The 18,872-nt window shown below is 37.9% G+C and overlaps 2 protein-coding genes across 2 annotated transcripts in view; one reads left to right on the plus strand and one right to left on the minus strand.

Annotated features, from left to right (window-relative positions):
* LOC124125541 (VWFA and cache domain-containing protein 1-like) overlaps nucleotides 1–9,629 on the minus strand; it is a 95,108-nt gene extending 85,479 nt beyond the window's left edge. The window contains exon 1 of the mRNA XM_046488870.2: nucleotides 9,030–9,629. Within this exon, the coding sequence (XP_046344826.2) occupies nucleotides 9,030–9,368 (339 nt within the window). The 5' untranslated portion in view covers nucleotides 9,369–9,629. The remainder of the gene's footprint in view (nucleotides 1–9,029) is intronic.
* Nucleotides 9,630–9,813: 184 nt separating this feature from the next.
* The window catches only part of LOC124125542 (adrenodoxin-like protein 1, mitochondrial), a 28,963-nt gene continuing 19,904 nt past the window's right edge, over nucleotides 9,814–18,872 (plus strand). The window contains exons 1-4 of the mRNA XM_046488871.2: nucleotides 9,814–9,999; nucleotides 12,905–12,959; nucleotides 14,888–14,994; nucleotides 17,450–17,537. Coding sequence (XP_046344827.1) covers nucleotides 9,855–9,999; nucleotides 12,905–12,959; nucleotides 14,888–14,994; nucleotides 17,450–17,537 — 395 coding nt within the window. The 5' untranslated portion in view covers nucleotides 9,814–9,854. The remainder of the gene's footprint in view (nucleotides 10,000–12,904; nucleotides 12,960–14,887; nucleotides 14,995–17,449; nucleotides 17,538–18,872) is intronic.

An 18,872-nucleotide genomic window follows, 5' to 3' on the forward strand; every position in this document is an offset into this window, starting at 1 on the left:
CGATACATATCTTATCATGACCTATGTATCATGACACATATTATATCCTGACCTTGCTGTATCGTTTCACTACTAGTTGTGATCCATATTGCAATATTTATTGGGGCCTAAATAATATACATCTGTTCTGTGGAAATGGTACTTCTCCATTCAATATTCCAGACTTTGTAATACATTTTAAGGGTCCCTGCCAGCAATATGAGGGTCCTGTAAAGCAAAGAAATAGTGTGATGTTATGTATGTTTTGACAATTACTTTAGAGCCTTGAATGTATGGATGATAATGCGGACAGTGGTCATGATTGATTGATGGATGACATGACAGACACCCATAACTGCTCTTGATGCGTTAAGGGTACAATGAATATTACTGTGTCCCTCTGCATCTCATCTCAACATGTATGCATACTGGATGCTCATTAGTGCATTGAGTATAACACTGGTTACATAATTTCAAAATTCTCAAATACCCACAACAAAGCCTGTCTTGCCAACATATGCAGGTCGTGCAAGACAATACTTGCATTAGCATTAGTTATGGAACTGTATTTTAACCATGCATACTCTGTTAGCCATTCCTGTTTTAATTTCTTTTCACAAGAACCAATTTTGATTTACTTTCAAACGCTGCAGGCATAAAAGGTTTCTCCGTGTCTTCATCTGCATCCATTGGCTCGGAACCACGTTTACCATCACTATTATAAGTGCCAATGTTACTATCATCTTTGTTTAAACTCACAACTTTCGATGGTACAATCATTACAGTATGCATGTCAGACGTTCCAGGGCTCGAAATTTCTAGCGCTGCAGTGTCCATGGCATACAAAAGAAGAAACGGCACTATTACAGTGCCTCGAGGGAACAGTCATCTTCATTAAAAGGACTTATCTTTATTTTGTGTCTTGACAAAATTAAACAGTGAAGTGAAAAGTGAAAAAACAAACATTGCGTATGTTTTGTGTTTCAAATGGAAGTGGTAATCTGTGTTGACTGTTGGGAAACACCTGGCATACAATCACTATTTGTTAAAATGTTACAGACTAAAAACACTAATTTTATTTTTTTCAAGCCTACTGCTGTAATGTCTAATAAAGTTACTGCAGATGGTGTACAAGGAAAATAGACTATATCACCAAGTGATAGTGCTAACATTAAATTAGAAAAAGTCCTGAGAAGAGAAAATTAAATGCAGACACGACTGTCACATGTGATATTTAAGATGAATGAAAACCCAAATTTAAAAAATACATCAACGCAAGATATTCCCAGTAACTGGCCTCTCCCAAAGTACAAATTATATGTGAAAGGAATAAAAGTTTAATATTTTGCAGAAGTTGGTCAACAGTTACTCTCAGTACTACAGTACAACATTTATGTAATTAAAAAATGTGATCTAATGAAAGAGTTGCCTTTTGTTATGATTATACCTAAAATGAAAATAGCACACCTGAAAAACAGGTCCAGTGCCCTTCAGCACACCTGATTTTTTTTCTAATCTCAAGCCAAGTTCATACACTTGATGCACTGCACACAGTAAACGAATCCACGCACTGCTGCAAGGAGCTAGCAAAATGTTCACTGACACAGAGGATAAGTGTGGTTATAAAAGTTTCATTGCAATCTGGAAACTAGAGATTGAGAAATGGTGGAGCAAATGGCAACTTAATTAATAGTGAAAATTTTCAAAGAGAAACATCATTTGTGAATGAATTTGTGTGTAGATATTAGGTAGAAGGATACAAATAAAAACCATCTCTATTTTTTTACCCAGCTTACCAGTACACAGAAAACATATTGTAATAAGTATCGTTTGAAAAGGTGTATACCCATAGTACCCTGCAGTCCTATGGACAAGTGATTGTGTCTAACCTTATGTGAACCACCACTACCACCACCCAAAAAATAAAAGACACCCCAAAATTATTGCACCAAAAGACTGACATGAGGATGAGGTGTGTCCGGCTACCATACATAGTCCATCGACTGAAACAATTCTCCCACCACACACACACTTGTGCTGAGTCAATACTAAGAAGCTAGAAGGGCATCGTAGGTGAACTGTTGTAAATGCTTAGTTTTTACTGCCCAAACTGCAATACTAATACAAGAGGCAATAAATTGTGGGAAATGAAAGAAAACAAGCCAGCAAAGCCTATGCTTGACGGAGACTGACCCGCATAGCTAAGCCTCCATAAACAGTAGGAAAGCAAGGGAAGCCCTCAGTTCAAAGCAAATATGCTAGCCGGGATAATTTGGTTGCTTGTGTCAGGGCGATGCATTGTAACCCTTCCTTCAAAATGAGCCTCTGCACGCCCTGAAAACAAGTGAGGAAGCAGACGAGCGAGCAAATCTTCCAGCACTGAACTAGATAGACATCAATAGATGTGCAACTTTATAGTCTCCCACATATGTATTATTATTCCAACAAAAAACTCAAGTCTACAAGCAAAGTCCCATTCCTAGCTGTTAAATGATCACACTGTGCAAATGTGCAGTAGCAAGTTAAAACAACCTAGATTGGGACCCAATCCACAAGCCTTAGATCAATATCACTAGAATTACACTACAACTTTTTTCAGCTTCACAAGGTCTCCATGCAGATGTTCTCTCAAAATAAACACACTACTGCTCTTAACTTTCAAGGCAATGCCAAGCAGCATATTAACACCTTCTTTTGAGAAGCTTGATTGTCCCCCCCCTGACATATGTTACATCTGTTAAATCTGACATATGTTAATAATATCATACATAATAACCCTTCTGAAGGAAATATAAAAACCAATGGTGGACAGACGATTATTTTACTTTTAGTGACATGATATCTACCTGTAAGTCACATGACTTGAGACTTACTCAGGCTACAAAAATACATTTACCAACCAACCCATTATTTTACTTGCGACCCAAATGTTAGTTTATCACATTTCTACTGGAGTCGATTCAACTGCTGGCCCATTGGCCCGTTAAAATTACAAAAGGCTTGCTGAAATGTAAAGTAGATGGCCTGTCTGGCTAGTAACATTTTCTTCATGTACTTTTAATTCTTTTAATTGGACACGCCTTGTGAATCGTGTAATTTTGATGAGAAAAAATTTAGGGGGGATGAGGTCTTGTGAATGGAATATGTCGAAAGATATATGTTGATCATCTTGGTAGAATGACAACCGGCCGCGATTTTGTAATGTTGTGTACAACAGCATCTTTATTTGCTCATAAATTACCATGAAATGGTGTTTCAGGGGTGAGGAGTCCTAACATTTTCAGAGCCCTGGTACTAAGGTGGCTAAGCGACCAGAGGTCTGGCCACTTTGCGGACTCCACCTTTTAGTTGTGGACCAGTTAGTTTGGAGAAGGGCCAGTCACTTTTAAAATTGATGTTAAATCTACCCCTTTGTTACTAGTCAGAAAGAATAATCTCTTTATATATGCGGAACTCATTGGAAATTTACAGGTTTTGCTGCTTGTTGTGACCTTCATATAACTTACTAAGGCAACAAACAAGTTGATTCTATAAATAATAATTAATTTAATTTTGTGAAGTTTATTTTACCAGAAGGTGAAATCATGTGTAAACTGATTGGCAGATTAGCTGACAGAGAATGAACTAGTAACAGCTTGGTTCAGAAGCTCACATTTATTCACAGTTCTAAAACTTGCGTTGTGAAGACAGGGATTTTTCAAGCATTCCAAACACAGTGCCCTTATTTTGCTCAAATAGGTCACTGAAATACACCTGTACAAGTCTGTACATTAGTTATTACTATTAAAAGCTCACAACCTAAAACATGGGACATATGATATGAGTTTTCATTGATGTTTTTCATATTTTCAGAATTCTTTTTGATAACTTTATTGATATTTTTTCAGATGATTGTGCCAAGGCTGAAAACATTGCTGATAAGTTAGTTTTTGTGTTCAGAAGTGAAACCAAGTCTTTATTACTCATGTTGCTTCAAAACAATACTCATACTAAATAACAGAATTTGTATAATCTGTTGAAGAAGTATAAGCAGTAAAAGGAAATGACTGCACTTCACTTGCAAAGCACAAATGATTCCATCATTTGTATGAATGTCATCAGAAAACTTCAAAGCAGTAATGTTTTAATTGCAACTTATAAAAAGTGTGTACTTTCACAATGTTTCCATTTCATGATCACTGGTTGGACAATATCAAACAATAGCTTGCCAAGTATGTTCCATATATAAAGAGTTATCAGAAACAAACCAGTGATATACTATGACATGTATGATGCACTGAATGATTTCTATATCTGAACATGCTATGTTTTTAGAAAATTGATGAAAACATGCACATTTATATACTTCCTTTTATTACCTAGTCCAGCAATATCCCATTTAACTTAAAGTCATCACACAATGAGATCACAATGTAGTGACATCAGTTTAAATAAGTTTGCTGCACTGCTCTCATGATACAGTGATCCCTCGCTATTGGGCTCTTCGATAAAGCGCTACCTCGGTTACTACGCGCGGTATCGCATGGCTCCCAAAATTTATGTACACCTTTAATACTGAGAGTTTTACACAGCCGTGATTGTATTGTTGTTCGTTGTTCATTTGCACATAACGCTTCTCATTGCATAGTCAACCGTTTATCGCTGAATGGAGTTCTAATATAATCTGTTTGAAAACATCCACGGCAAGTCCCGGAAATACGATTGTTCTACTAGTTAACTTTTCACACTATACATCCTTTGATCTTAGAAGCGCATGCATGATATAAAAGAGAACCACAAAAGAAGTTTATTTTCTTAATTAGTGGGCAATCCAATTTGAGGCGACACTGTCAACTCACATGTAGTTGCTGTCACAACACGGCGGTCATTCTTTTTGATTCAGATCAAGTAACCCTATCAAACCAATTAATCTGGCTTGAATGTGTATCTATATTTGCATGAATGTGTATGAATGCACATAGTGCTGGTCAAAACTCTCGTTTTCCGTATTTTAAGCAAAATGACCAATCAATGCCACTGAATCACTCTGTACTTGTGTAATGAATTGTGATTGGCTCTTCACTCATAGCGTCTGTTACTACCATTATCGATCGATATTTTCATGTAAGTAGACTACATTCACATTGAATGTGACAGTTAAGGCATGTAAATAATAACAAACGGCGAAAACATAATGGATATATTTTTACACTATGAACGGTAAACAACTTGTATCACTGCAATGTGCGAGACAAGGCAAAGATCGTGAGATTGGCCGAGCCTGCTCCCCCACCTCGGCCTCGGTTAAAGGGCTCATCGTCTATAACGCCCACCAATTATTTGGACCCCATTGGTAACGTTGTAGCGAGGGACCACTGTATATATGACCTGACGTAAATGGGAAGCCATCACTTGTTAATGTTATATAATGTTGCATGTTTCACAATTCCACTTTTCGACTATGATTCTTGGATGTGAAGCTTCACACTAGTGATAGATTGCTGTTAAAGTATTCCCAATATGATGATGATTCGAGCTGCTTGCTCAATGAAGTTGAACACAGTACTCAAACTATGACAGAAACTACACATGCCAATATGAAGTTATGTACACATGATACAGACTGACCAAAAGCTATATTCAAGTACACTTACCATATTTGCCAAATTAAATGTCCTGTTCCAAAAAGCGCCCTGACCAATTTCTAGACCGATATGCAAGTAATCTATATAATCATCACCTACTAGGACCAAAAATATTCTTGTGTATATTTCAGATATTTTTTAAAGAAAACAGCAGTGCTGAAGGGGAATACAACTGTCTAGTAGGGCTGCAACCAATACACTATGGGGCGAATATGATTTGTATCACGAATATAGGGTAACAAATAGGAATATTAATTCACGAATACAATTACAAGTCAGCAGTTGATGTATTACTTGTTATATTCAGTGAAACAATAACATAAATTATTTGACATGGTTTGTTAATTATTTATATATTAAACATTAATATACTGCACTTATCCAGGTACAAGTATCTGCTCAAATGCGACAATGACCAGTGACCACAATACTGTCAAATTAAAAATTATAAGAGTGTTGTTTTTGAAGAAATCTATGCATTTAATGTTTGAATAAACTTTTATGGATATTTTTAGGTACAGGGTATGTAAATGCACATGATTGCATATTCACAAATATTCGATTCTAGTGGCTACAAATAAATTCCATTCATGAATGAATACGGTTCGATTCACCGAATACACGAGTGAATCGAAACAGCCCTACTGTCTAGAAAAGCACTGTTATCACTACTGATCGATCCCTGAAAACAAATTTAACTTGTGGTGCACACACCTTGACTTTCAATTTTCTAATCAACCGGGGTGCATATTTTGGCAAAAAATGGATACACATCGATTAAATTATCATATATTGTCTCAGATATAAAGTTGGATGATAATTCACAGGTTATAAAACACCAATGCTTATTCCAATAACCTAAGACAAATTGGAATTAATAAGGACCAGTCAAATGCTGATCGATTTTACCATTTTATTTATCCCACAAAAACAACTTGACGGTTTAGAGATGTTTTTTTCAATCACAAAACACCATAAATAGTAAGTATGTTTTTACAACACTTTTAGCAATATTCAAGCAATATCACGACATGAAGTCAAGAAATGGGCTTCTCACAGCATACCCAAGTGGGGAATCCAACTCTGGGCCTTCGGTTTGACGGGTGAACACTTGACCCACCAGGCTACCCCAACCGCCCCAACATCATAAAGGACATGCTACATTAGTATTTTGAAAGACTTCCACTCGTATCCCCCCTCCAAAAGTTAAATGTCCTATGCACTGACTCTCAATCCTTTTAATAATATAAAGCTGGGTGGGTGTGTGTCTGTGTGTGTTTGGGGTGGGGTGTGGGGGTGGGGTGGGGGTGTGTGTTTGTGTGTGTGTTTGGGATGATTTGGGGGGGGGGGGGGATATGGGCAGAAGTCTTACCAAGTATTTAGAGTAACACATGAATGTGCTGGGGTATTCAAAGGGCTATTGAGAATGTCAAATATTACAAGTCCTGGGTGTGTCTGAGTGATATGTACCCCATAAGGCCAGTATAATAAATTGATTAGAAACATTACTTGTCAGTTATTCTCTAGCACATGCATTGAAATTTACTCTTACTGATGTGTTATGTACTGGTTCAATTTTTGTACCAAGGGTTTGGGTGGAGATAAATGTCATCAAGACAAGCTAGAACACTTCCATGATGTTATTGGACGTTCATTTATGTCATTACTAATTTTGAAAAGTTTATTTAGAACAATTTGAATGACAATCGGTCAATGTCTGAAAATATGAACCAATCTGAAACCCTAATTTCTGACAAAACAATGCATAAACATAATCAAAGAGTACATCAGGATAAACACTATATGTAATATAACAAAGTATTGTTCTAAATAACTACATCGCAGAACAAGTATTTTCATCAACATGATCAAAGGTTATTTTGAAACTGTATAAGAACTACACCACTTATCTTTGGAAAGAAAGAAGGGCCAGAAACACCTTCCCCTCCAATCAGAATGAAAACAAACTGTCCAAAACATCTGTCAAACTGATATGTTCAAAAATTGAGTAGTGGACAAGCTGAAATGGTGACCAGTAAACCATGTTATGAGCATAAATAATACCAATGAGCTGTACAAAAGACTTTTGAGACTACAAGTCTGAACGTTTCTCTTGACATCATTTTCAGTACAAATTATTGTTATTATCTGTACTATTACCAGATGAATCATATCATGACTGCAATACCTCTCTAATATCACTCTGGTCTTTGAATGATTACTAATTCAGCTCGGAAAACACATATAATTGTTGTGCTTATTACTAGAAAAGTCTATCATATTACAGTTTTACATTAAAAATTTAAAAAACGTGTATTTGGGTAATTAAATTTTTAAAACAGGCTGTAGGTTATGTAATTCGCCATATTTAAAGGAGGCAATGTCTATGCTAAGGAGTTTCTCCCCGGGTGTAGGCTAAAACGGTACGTGAGCAAAATGTCACCACTTTTGGCAAAAAGGCCTAATAATTGTTGGGCGAAACGGCACATCTATTTTTATGGGTTATAGCGAAAAACGGCACCGATTGGCGAAATGGCACCTCGGCTCAAGCGAAAACGGCTACTATTGCCTGGCAAAACCGGACCTTATTTTTTTTTTTACCTTGGTGAAATAAGTGCTATTAGTGCTAATGAGACCCTCGCCGACTGATTTGGAGGCGCAGTTAACGTAATGTGAAAACACTATACGCTTTGAAGTTTTAAGTACCTTTACTCAATTTAAACTGAAACTGTATTTAAGAGGCCTAACATGGTGCTGTCAGATCACAATTATTCACAATGGCCTTTCGATGTGTTGCATGAGAGAAGAATGTCAGAAAACAACAACATGCTGAGATAACTGTGACCATGTAAATAAACCATATATCAGTATATATTACTACAAAAATCGTTCTTATCCTTATTAAAAATAGAGGTGCCGTTTTCGCCCGACACATAGTAGCCGTTTTCGCCAGAGAAATTGGTGACGATTTAGCCTGCACCCATTTTTATTAACGATGAGAACAATTTATGTATTCGTATATTTATAAGCTTAAGTCACAGTTATTCTTTATCATTGTCTTGTATCGTTACATAAATATCATTGTAATCTTCAATGTCTCATAGCATTTCACAACACTGGTCCATGAACAACAGAGCACTTTTTTAACTTACAAAAGTAACTGTGTCAGCAGGGAGAGATCACCATCTTTTAAATCTCTGTCACACATCAAAAAACTTGCCCAGTCGTGATATGGATGACTTCCTCAGATAGGCTCTGAGTTGGCCCTCCTGTATCAGTGAACATGTGAGTTCATTTTCAGTACCAAGGTAAAACAAAAATATTGTGCCGTTTTAGTCAGGCAATAGTAGTCGTTTTTGCCTTTGGCGAGATGCCGTTTTCGCTATAACCCTTTCTCCCACATGATAACACATCACTCTTTCTTACCTGCATCTTAGTAATTCCAATTTCATCATTACTTAGCCAACGAAGACCAGCTGACAGTTTTTCAGATTCAGCTTGTATGACAATTCCTCCCAACTGTTTGGGACTGACAGTCTCCTGTCTATTGTCTGTCAAATATCCTTCATCTGTTATTTCAACAGTCCTCCGTTGATGCTTTGTATCAAAATTGCGCAGCTTTATTCTCCCTGAACCACCTGGCGATTTTCCTATCCAGTTATGGTCATCTTGATAAGAAAAACCAATGAAATAGAATAACAAAATAACATGAACAATCAGGGGAAGGGACTCCCCTCTGTAATGTTTAGCACTACTGGGCGCCATGTTGAAAAACAGTGTCCAAGTCGCAAGGGTAATCAATGCGAATATTCCACGAGAAGCTGGTATTATCGCAAACGTCGTATCTTGGGCAACTGTAAAAGTAGTCGTTCAAGTCGTCTGCAGACTTGCAAAGGGAAAACTGGCTGCAAAGCCGTCATATTTCCCTACCAGATTTCTTACTACATTCCGACTTCTTCGACGACCAACATTGTACTGAATGCTAATACGCAAAGCTAATAGCTGTTTACTGTCGCAACAGTTTCGTAGACTGCTCAGTGAACGCGGCTACAAATTTAAAGACAGCTTTAGATTTATTGTAGAGCTATGATATTATTTCCGTATTGAATTAATAGAAATGACAAAGTCCTAAAATTGATCATGAAACAAACATGTAAATATAAAAGAGTCGGGCGAAAAATTGAAATGGACAAATGTGTGAATTTCCATTTTTCTTTCTCCGTTTGGCGGCTACATATCTGTGTGTCCAACATGGCTGCCTCCATGAGGATTTTGTGCAGACGATGCTTTAAAAATATTCCATCGTTGTATCGAAGAAGTAAAGAGTTTAAACATACAGAACGAAAATTGAGAAATCCATTGTTACATCTTCGATATTTCAAAACAAGTGTGCAAGGTGTGATACTTACCCGCTGAGAATATATAGTCTTAGACATATAGGCACATGCCATGTTCATGATGTTTGTAATCTTAAAAAGTTTAGTCTCAATAGTGATCGTTGTTGCCATCTTGTTGCTATATTTAAAACAACAACAACAACAACGATCCTTTATCTTTCGAATGTTATTTTAAAGTTATGGAAATCTGAAATTTCTAGTGTTTACACTGGTAGGTCATCTGGCCCCTGAACGTTGCCACTGGATTCAGTTATGATACTGAAACCATCAGTATTGGAACATTGTTTGCCTGCTCTGGTGTAGGTTTATGCAGACCTGTGTCTCCAAGGAGCCAATCAACACTACATCGAATGTAACATGGCACTGTTACAACCCGTCCCAAAGTGACCTCTAGAGTGAACGTTAGGGTTAGTTGTGAACTAGGGCTATTGATAGGGAGTAGGGACTGCACAGTTTGAATAATCTTTAACTGGTGACTCATCTTACAGAAACTGTTTCGTATCCAACCAACTGTTTTCATAATATCAAAATACTTATATAGTCATGACAGTGCAAGGTATTCACTCCACAGTTGTTCCTGACAGACATGCATTGGCAAGGATTGCCTTATTTCCTGTTTTGCATAAACTTATCTTTTATTACGTCATTAAAAGACAATTGCAAACTGTGGATTAAACATGTTTTAATATTAGACTAGGATAACTAATACCCAAGTAGAGAATCTGTTTGGATAACGACTTCTTTATTAACAGTAACAGTTTTAACAGGATAAACAGTAACAACAATTGCATACAAGAGAGAGATTAACATGAGTAGGTTAAGTAGTCAGGCATACGAGCAGCTTATTACCCAAACAACTTGCGATTTTATTATCAAATATTCACCTAACAAGACGTACATGGCATCTTAAAAGTCAAAAGTAGATAGACTGTGGTGGCTTTTAAGAAAGGTCAAGGTCACATGAATTGAAATATGCAATAATCATGAATAATGTTTGTAAAACCTTTAGATGCTATGATACTTGATATACAATATTGTATTTTTGAAGTTTCTTTACCTCATTCATAAAAATACAGGAATTTCATGTGCTTCATTTTAAAGGTTTTATTTTGAGTTAGTTTATAATCCATTAATAATAAATGTCTCTTGTATTGATCAAATGAAAACAGATGGTAATGTGTGAAATACAACCTTGGTTTTATTGGCATCAAGAAGTATTGAGTCTACCAGTAGTATTTTGAACTATTTTCACAGTCAAGCCTCTCATCCTCTCCAACCAAACAATCAGTCGCCCAGCCTGTGATCATGGTGATTGTTTGTTTGCTGTTCCAACTACATGCATATGCTAGTGGGTCCATATTTCTGGGTACATTCCTTCTTAAAACCTTACCTATGCAAGAAACTGTAATGAGTTATTTATCACATGTTTTGGAACATTCAGGGATTTACCTGAATCTATCTAGTTTTGAATCCAAGGGACTCTCAGTAATACATTTTGGAGGTCTTAAGGCATGGACATAGTGGTCTAAGACTGGCGACATGTGGGACATTTTACTTGATTTTCAACATTTTACTTACGTCTTTTACTTCCATATTAGTTTCAATAAAATCAACCACTGATATTCTGAACTCAGAATGTAATTTCTTATAAGAATAGAAATGTCAGTTGTATGTAACATGCTATCTTGCAAAAGAACCATTATTACTTCTTTACACGGGTAGTAAAATTGTATATTAATATTGGTATGAGATACTGTATGAGTTGCATATTCCAAGACCAGCTATTGATTCATACAACAAACACAAGGTACTTGATGTATGTAATAAGTGCATGAAGGATTTTCAAATCATTCTTATTTCTGCAAGCGGCAAAGATATTGAAAAAGTTATTTTCGACACTTTGATTATAGGAAATATTCACTTACACTCCACTCAGTCTAGTACATTGTATTTATTTATTTATTATCCCCCGCCCAACAAAGTTGGAGGGGGATATAGAAACGGGCTCCGTCCGTCCGTCTGTCCGTCCGTCCGTCACGTTTTGTTTCCGGAGCATAACTCAGAAACCGTTAAACATTTTGTCATGAGACTTGTCATGAGTCTGTCAAGTACATGCTGAACTGGTGCCTTTTGCTATTTCGAAATTTTCGAAATTTTTAATTTTTACGTTTCCATGGCAACAAGATGGACTTAGGTTCTGTGAGAGTAGGATTCGTTTCCGGAGCATAACTCATAGACCGTTTAATATTTTATCATCAAACTTTGCAGGTCTGTCAGGTACATGCTGAACTGGTGCCTTTTGCTATTTAGAAATTTTAGAAATTTGTATTTTTTACGTTTCCATGGCAACAAGATGGACTTAGGTTCCAAACTCTTCTTTTTTTTACAATTTCCATGACAAGTTCCACCTCGGTTAAAAAAGATTAGGGTTTGTTTAGATATAATTATGTCAAATATTCTGTAACAGGGGCGGGGGATATAGCCACATTAGTGGCAAACTCTTGTTTGTTTATTTATTTATTTATTTATTTATTTATTTATTTATTTATTTATTTATAACTCACTCACTCACTCACTCACTCACTCACTCACTCACTCACTCACTCACTCACTCACTCACTCCTTTTGTTATGTTAAGACAGGGCACTGACGTGTTGCCTCAAAATATACACATGGATTCACGGGGAAATTGGAACGATGATAACAATATATCACTTGTTTCCTTATTTTCACAAAACTACAATGCATTTTTATCAATGTCTCATTTATTCAATTTATTTCAAATAAATGTCAAAGTTGGTTTATTTTTTCCATCTTATATAAGTTTTGTTCCTTATTTTTGTGAAAAGATAAGGCCTATGAAGCTGCAGTACTGGAATGTCTCATGTCTCTTTCCATTTTCAGGTTCACTCTGTTCTGGTGAATATGAATGGCAGGATCCCAGATCTGAAGATGAAGTGTAATTATTGTTTAGACTGCAGAAGTATTTGACAGTAATAAACTGAAACATTTTAAATATGAAAGTAAACATAGGGGCTAGTCTCTTTAAAACAGGTGAAATAACTCTGATATTGAGTTTAGAATTGGTAAACATTCTATAACTTATCAATAATTTAACCAAAATTTTATTAATAAAGCAATGTCATGTCTACTTTCGCTTTGTAAGGAAATTTCAGAATTCCATATCCTGTTAATGTTCTGTTACCAAAAATCAGAAAAAGAACAAACTCAATTCAGTTCAATGTTGATGATCTTCTTCATGTTTGAGAAACACTAATATCCTAGATCAAATTCTTTGGTCTCTGTTGGTTTCAAGTTAAATGGCTATTTTCGAATATTATTTGAGCCCCTTTGGAATGGTGTTTTCAGAAGTTGACCACCGCCACCGTTGATATTTCAAATGTCTACAGCATGTGGATTACTGACAGTGGATATCATTCTTCTTTGATATACTTTTTCTTTTGGCATATGTAAAAATTGTCAAAGGTCAAGGTCATAAGCAGCGTTAGAAATTGGCACTAGTCCTGTAGTCCTTACCAAATGCCCAATAGTAAAGGTATCCTAAGGACTAGTAGAAATTGGCAAAAAATTTAAAGGGTTTTGCTATATGTTATCATCATAAGGACTAGTGGACAAAAACTGTTAGTTCCTAACCCTGATAAGATAGAAAACCTCTCCAAAACATTTATTGTTACACTTTCTCAAAAAGTGTTCATGCAGTCCTGGTTTGAAAAGGTTTTGGTTAAGATTAGTCAATGGTCAAGGTCAGCATTTAGGTTTTTGTAAAACATTGTTATGTCATTGTATATACAATGTCATGTGTTTCCAGGTTTGCTGATGTTATTGTGTTCAGTCAGTTAAGATATATATAATAAGAAGGCATCAAATGTCCTACTTCATCATCAGGACCTGTGAAGATCCGGGGTAGAATAGGTCTTCAGCAGCCCATGCTTGCCATAAAAGGCGACTTTGCTTGTCCTAAGAGGCGACTAACAGGATCAGGTGGTCAGACTTACTGACTTGGTTGGTGCATGTCATTGCATCCCAATTGCGTGGATCGATGCTCATGATGTAAATCACTTGGATGTCTGGTCCAGACTGAATTATTTACAGACCGCCGCCATATAGCTGGAATATTGCTGAGTGGGCGTTAAACAACAGACAAACAACTTCATCATCTTGTCAAATCTGTCACATATTACAACAGAACTGTTTTGTAGCAGAGAAGAATAGTCCCCTGTAGGGGTGGGATGAGTCCAAATTTACTACCCGGGTACCCAACCCCCAATTACTCGACCCTACCTGGGTACCCACTATAGGTCTCAAAGGATGGGTACATGATGTCCAATTAAGAATTTTACCGGAACCTGTCAAAAATATACAAGTCTGAATGAAATGCGAGCATGAGTAACTTGTAGTATTACCATGAATTTTTGTCATAAAACAATATATCACATTACTAACCATGGGTCTGGGTAGTCCTGTGGGTACACTGGTCCTACTCAGTACCCACCCGACCGGAGTACCCGAGTTGCCTGTCCCAGCCCTTGTCTCCTGCTCCTGACATGATGATGGTGGTGAATTGAGAGGTGTAGGGATACAGATGTGGTGTCACTGTGGCATGTGGTGCATGTCAGGGATTTGCTAGGACAAGATATGTTTGCATTTAGGTTGTGTTTAAAGTTGTGGACTGTCTAATTAACTGATAAGAAAAAATAAAATCAAAGCTGGTGAAGTTTCTTTTCAGTTAGAGTTCTTTGAAGGGTTAGGCGAGTCGCCGAAACAAAAAGGCTTTTCTTATTGTGGCCCAGTTGTAATTGTTAGTGTATATACAGGCCAATCTTCAAGTGAAAATAGTACTGTCTATGGGATTTGTCTTGTTTTCAGAGTGAATGTCGTGTATATAGACAAGTCCGGGAAAAGGGTTCCTGTACGAGGAAAGGTTGGAGACAATGCCATGTACTTAGCACATAGATATGAAATAGAGATTGAAGGTAAGAATTCTCTCATTAATCAGATAATCCAAAAAGCATGTGAGTAAGTAATTGCCACTTTTACTAGTATTTCAGTTATGTCATGAAATAACTTACAGCTGAAAACTCTAGTTATGTTTGTGTCACACTATCTGTTGATGGCTGTGTTTCAGGAGTGTGGGGAGTGAGGTAAACACACTATCTGTTGATGGATTGTTTCAGGAGTGTGGGGAGTGAGGTAAACACACTACCTGTTGATGGCTGTGTTTCAGGAGTGTGGTAAACACACTATCTGTTGATGGATGTGTTTCAGGAGTGAGGTAAACACACTATCTGTTGATGGATTCTTTCAGGAGTGTGGGGATTGAAGTTAACACACTATCTGTAGATGGATGTGTTTCAGGAGTGTGGGGAGTGAGGTAAACACACTACCTGTTGATGGATGAGTTTCAGGAGTGTAGGGAGTGAGGTAAACACACTACCTGTTGATGGATGTGTTTCAGGAGTGTGGGGAGTGAGGTAAACACACTACCTCTTCATGAATGTGTTTCAGGAGTGTGCGGAGTGAGGTAAACACACTATCTGTTGATGGATTGTTTCAGGAGTGTGGGGAGTGAGGTAAACACACTATCTGTTGATGGATGTGTTTCAGGAGTGTGGGGAGTGAGGTAAACACACTACCTGTTGATGAATGTGTTTCAGGAGTGTGGGGAGTGAGGTAAACACACTATCTGTTGATGGATGTGTTTCAGGAGTGTGGGGAGTGTGGTAAACACACTATCTGTTGATGGATTGTTTCAGGAGTGTGGGGAGTGAGGTAAACACACTATCTGTTGATGGCTGTGTTTCAGGAGTGTGGTAAACACACTATCTGTTGATGGATGTGTTTCAGGAGTGTGGGGAGTAAGGTAAACACACTATCTGTTGATGGATGTGTTTCAGGAGTGTTGGGAGTGAGGTAAACACACTATCTGTTGATGGCTGTGTTTCAGGAGTGTGGTAAACACACTATCTGTTGATGGATGTGTTTCAGGAGTGAGGTAAACACACTATCTGTTGATGGATGTGTTTCAGGAGTGTGGGGAGTGAGGAAAACACACTACCTGTTGATGGATGTGTTTCAGGAGTGAGGTAAACACACTACCTGTTGATGGCTGTGTTTCAGGAGTGAGGTAAACACACTATCTGTTGATGGATGTGTTTCAGGAGTGTGGGGAGTAAGGTAAACAACCTATCTGTTGATGGATGTGTTTCAGGAGTGTGGGGAGTGAGGAAAACACACTACCTGTTGATGGCCGGTTTCAGGAGTGTGGGGAGTGAGGTAAACACACTATCTGTTGATGGATGTGTTTCAGGAGTGTGGGGAGTGAGGTAAACACACTATCTGTTGATGGATGTGTTTCAGGAGTGTGGGGAGTAAGGTAAACACACTACCTGTTGATGGATGTGTTTCAGGAGTGTGGGGAGTGAGGTTAACACACTATCTGTTGATGGATTGTTTCAGGAGTGTGGGGAGTGAGGTAAACACACTATCTGTTGATGGATGTGTTTCAGGAGTGTGGGGAGTGAGGTAAACACACTACCTGTTGATGGATGTGTTTCAGGAGTGTGGGGAGTGAGGTAAACACACTATCTGTTGATGGATGTGTTTCAGGAGTGTGGTAAACACACTATCTGTTGATGGATGTGTTTCAGGAGTGTGGTAAACACGCTATCTGTTGAGGGCTGTGTTTCAGGAGTGTGGGGAGTGAGGTAAACACACTACCTGTTGATGGTTGTGTTTCAGGAGTGTGGTAAACACGCTATCTGTTGAGGGCTGTGTTTCAGGAGTGTGGGGAGTGAGGTAAACACACTACCTGTTGATGGATTGTTTCAGGAGTGTGGGGAGTAAGGTAAACACACTATCTGTTGATGGATATGTTTCAGGAGTGTGCGGAGTGAGGTAAACACACTACCTGTTGATGAATGTGTTTCAGGAGTGTGGGGAGTGAGGTAAACACACTATCTGTTGATGGATGTGTTTCAGGAGTGTGGGGAGTAAGGTAAACACACTATCTGTTGATGGATGTGTTTCAGGAGTGTAGGGAGTGAGGTAAACACACTATCTGTTGATGGATTGTTTTAGGAGTGTGGGGAGTAAGGTAAACACACTATCTGTTGATGGATATGTTTCAGGAGTGTGCGGAGTGAGGTAAACACACTACCTGTTGATGAATGTGTTTCAGGAGTGTGGGGAGTGAGGTAAACACACTATCTGTTGATGGCTGTGTTTCAGGAGTGAGGTAAACACACTATCTGTTGATGGATGTGTTTCAGGAGTGTTGGGAGTGAGGTTAACACACTATCTGTTGATGGATTGTTTCAGGAGTGTGGGTAGTGAGGTAAACACACTACCTGTTGATGGATGTGTTCCAGGAGTGTGGGGAGTGAGCTAAACATGTTTGTGTCACACTGTCTGTTGATGGATGTGTTTCAGGAGCGTGTGAGGCATCTCTAGCCTGTTCTACGTGTCACGTCTATGTACAAGAAAAATACATGGATGCTTTACCAGAGCCTGCTGAAAAGTAAGTGTTTTCTGTGGAGTTTTGTTCATGACATCACAAATCTGAAACAAATCTGATTATACATGTATTAACATTTTGTATAGATGAGAGGAAGGGCCTGCATGGTCGAGGATGTTGTTGTGTGAAACTTTATTTATTGTTTGTATATAATTGTTTACCCGTGTATGACCTTGATTGTATGTTGCAAGTATTCGGAGAAATTCAGTGGAGATAAAATGCTTTTTAGTTCCCTGTCAGGTCACCAGGATCACAGGTTCAAGGCAGCATATGACATGTTGTCTGTGGTCGCTATGTCCATCCAGTAAGTCTCAACTTCTTCTTTGAAAAGGCCAAATGAGCCTGAAAATTTAGGCAAATTTTCCAGCACCATTATGTGACTCAGAATTGTTCATAGCATTTAGATCAAGATTAGATTTGTTTTTGTAAAATAAATTGAAACATATAAGAAAATTACAATGGTCAAGCTGAAATTTTGTGTAGATGGCTTGATGTTGCTGATGATAACCTACTTTATGCACTGCGATCTGCACTCTCTGCCATTGTGGTTTATTGCCATTGTGATTAGCAAGTTGACCATAGGGGGAATTAATCAGCCAACCATTCTGTCATTGAGACCGTGCGGGTGGAACGGTTTTTAGCTCAAATATCCACCTCAGTTGGAGTGCTCTCCTCTTAACTGTGGTGTCAGTAGACTCAGGGTTTTCCTTGAGCTGTGCTATGATGTTATATCTAACATCTTTGGTGCTGTGATCATCACTATTGAAGTGATTAGCTACAGGTTTGTCTCTCTTGTAGCTGATGTCTGCAAAGTGTTCTTTCAGTCTAGTCTGAAATTCTCTTTTGGATTCTCCAACGTATTGTTTCTTGCATTTGTTGCAAGTTAGCAAGTAAACTATGTTTTTACTTATACATTCAAACTTGTGGGTTTTGAATGTTTTACCTAATGTTGAGCTGCGAAACGTATGAGTTCTGCCTAAGGAGTTGCAGATTTTGCATCCTTCTCTTTTGCAACTCTCATTAACGAAGTTGACTACCTTGCCGCTAATTTGCGGTTTGGTGGGTGGGTAGTGTAGTACTGTCCTAACTAGGTAATCCTTTATGGTAGGATTCCTTCTGTAGGCCGAGACATGGGGAATTGAGAAGCAACTTTTGCAAGTGTCAGAACCGGTGAGTAGATGCCACCGGTTTCTGATGATCCTGTTGAGCTCCATGTTCAATGGATTGTAATCGCTAATAAGCACCTGTTTCCTGATTGGAGCAGGTTTGGGTTTGGTTGCTAAGAGTGATTCTCTTTTGCTAGCGTCTGCCTGGTATTTATTTTGTTGTAGTGTTTTA

Source organism: Haliotis rufescens, unplaced genomic scaffold, assembly GCF_023055435.1.
Source record: "Haliotis rufescens isolate VD_foot unplaced genomic scaffold, xgHalRufe1.0.p SCAF_2, whole genome shotgun sequence".
In the NCBI taxonomy this organism is placed as follows: Eukaryota; Metazoa; Mollusca; class Gastropoda; order Lepetellida; family Haliotidae; genus Haliotis; species Haliotis rufescens.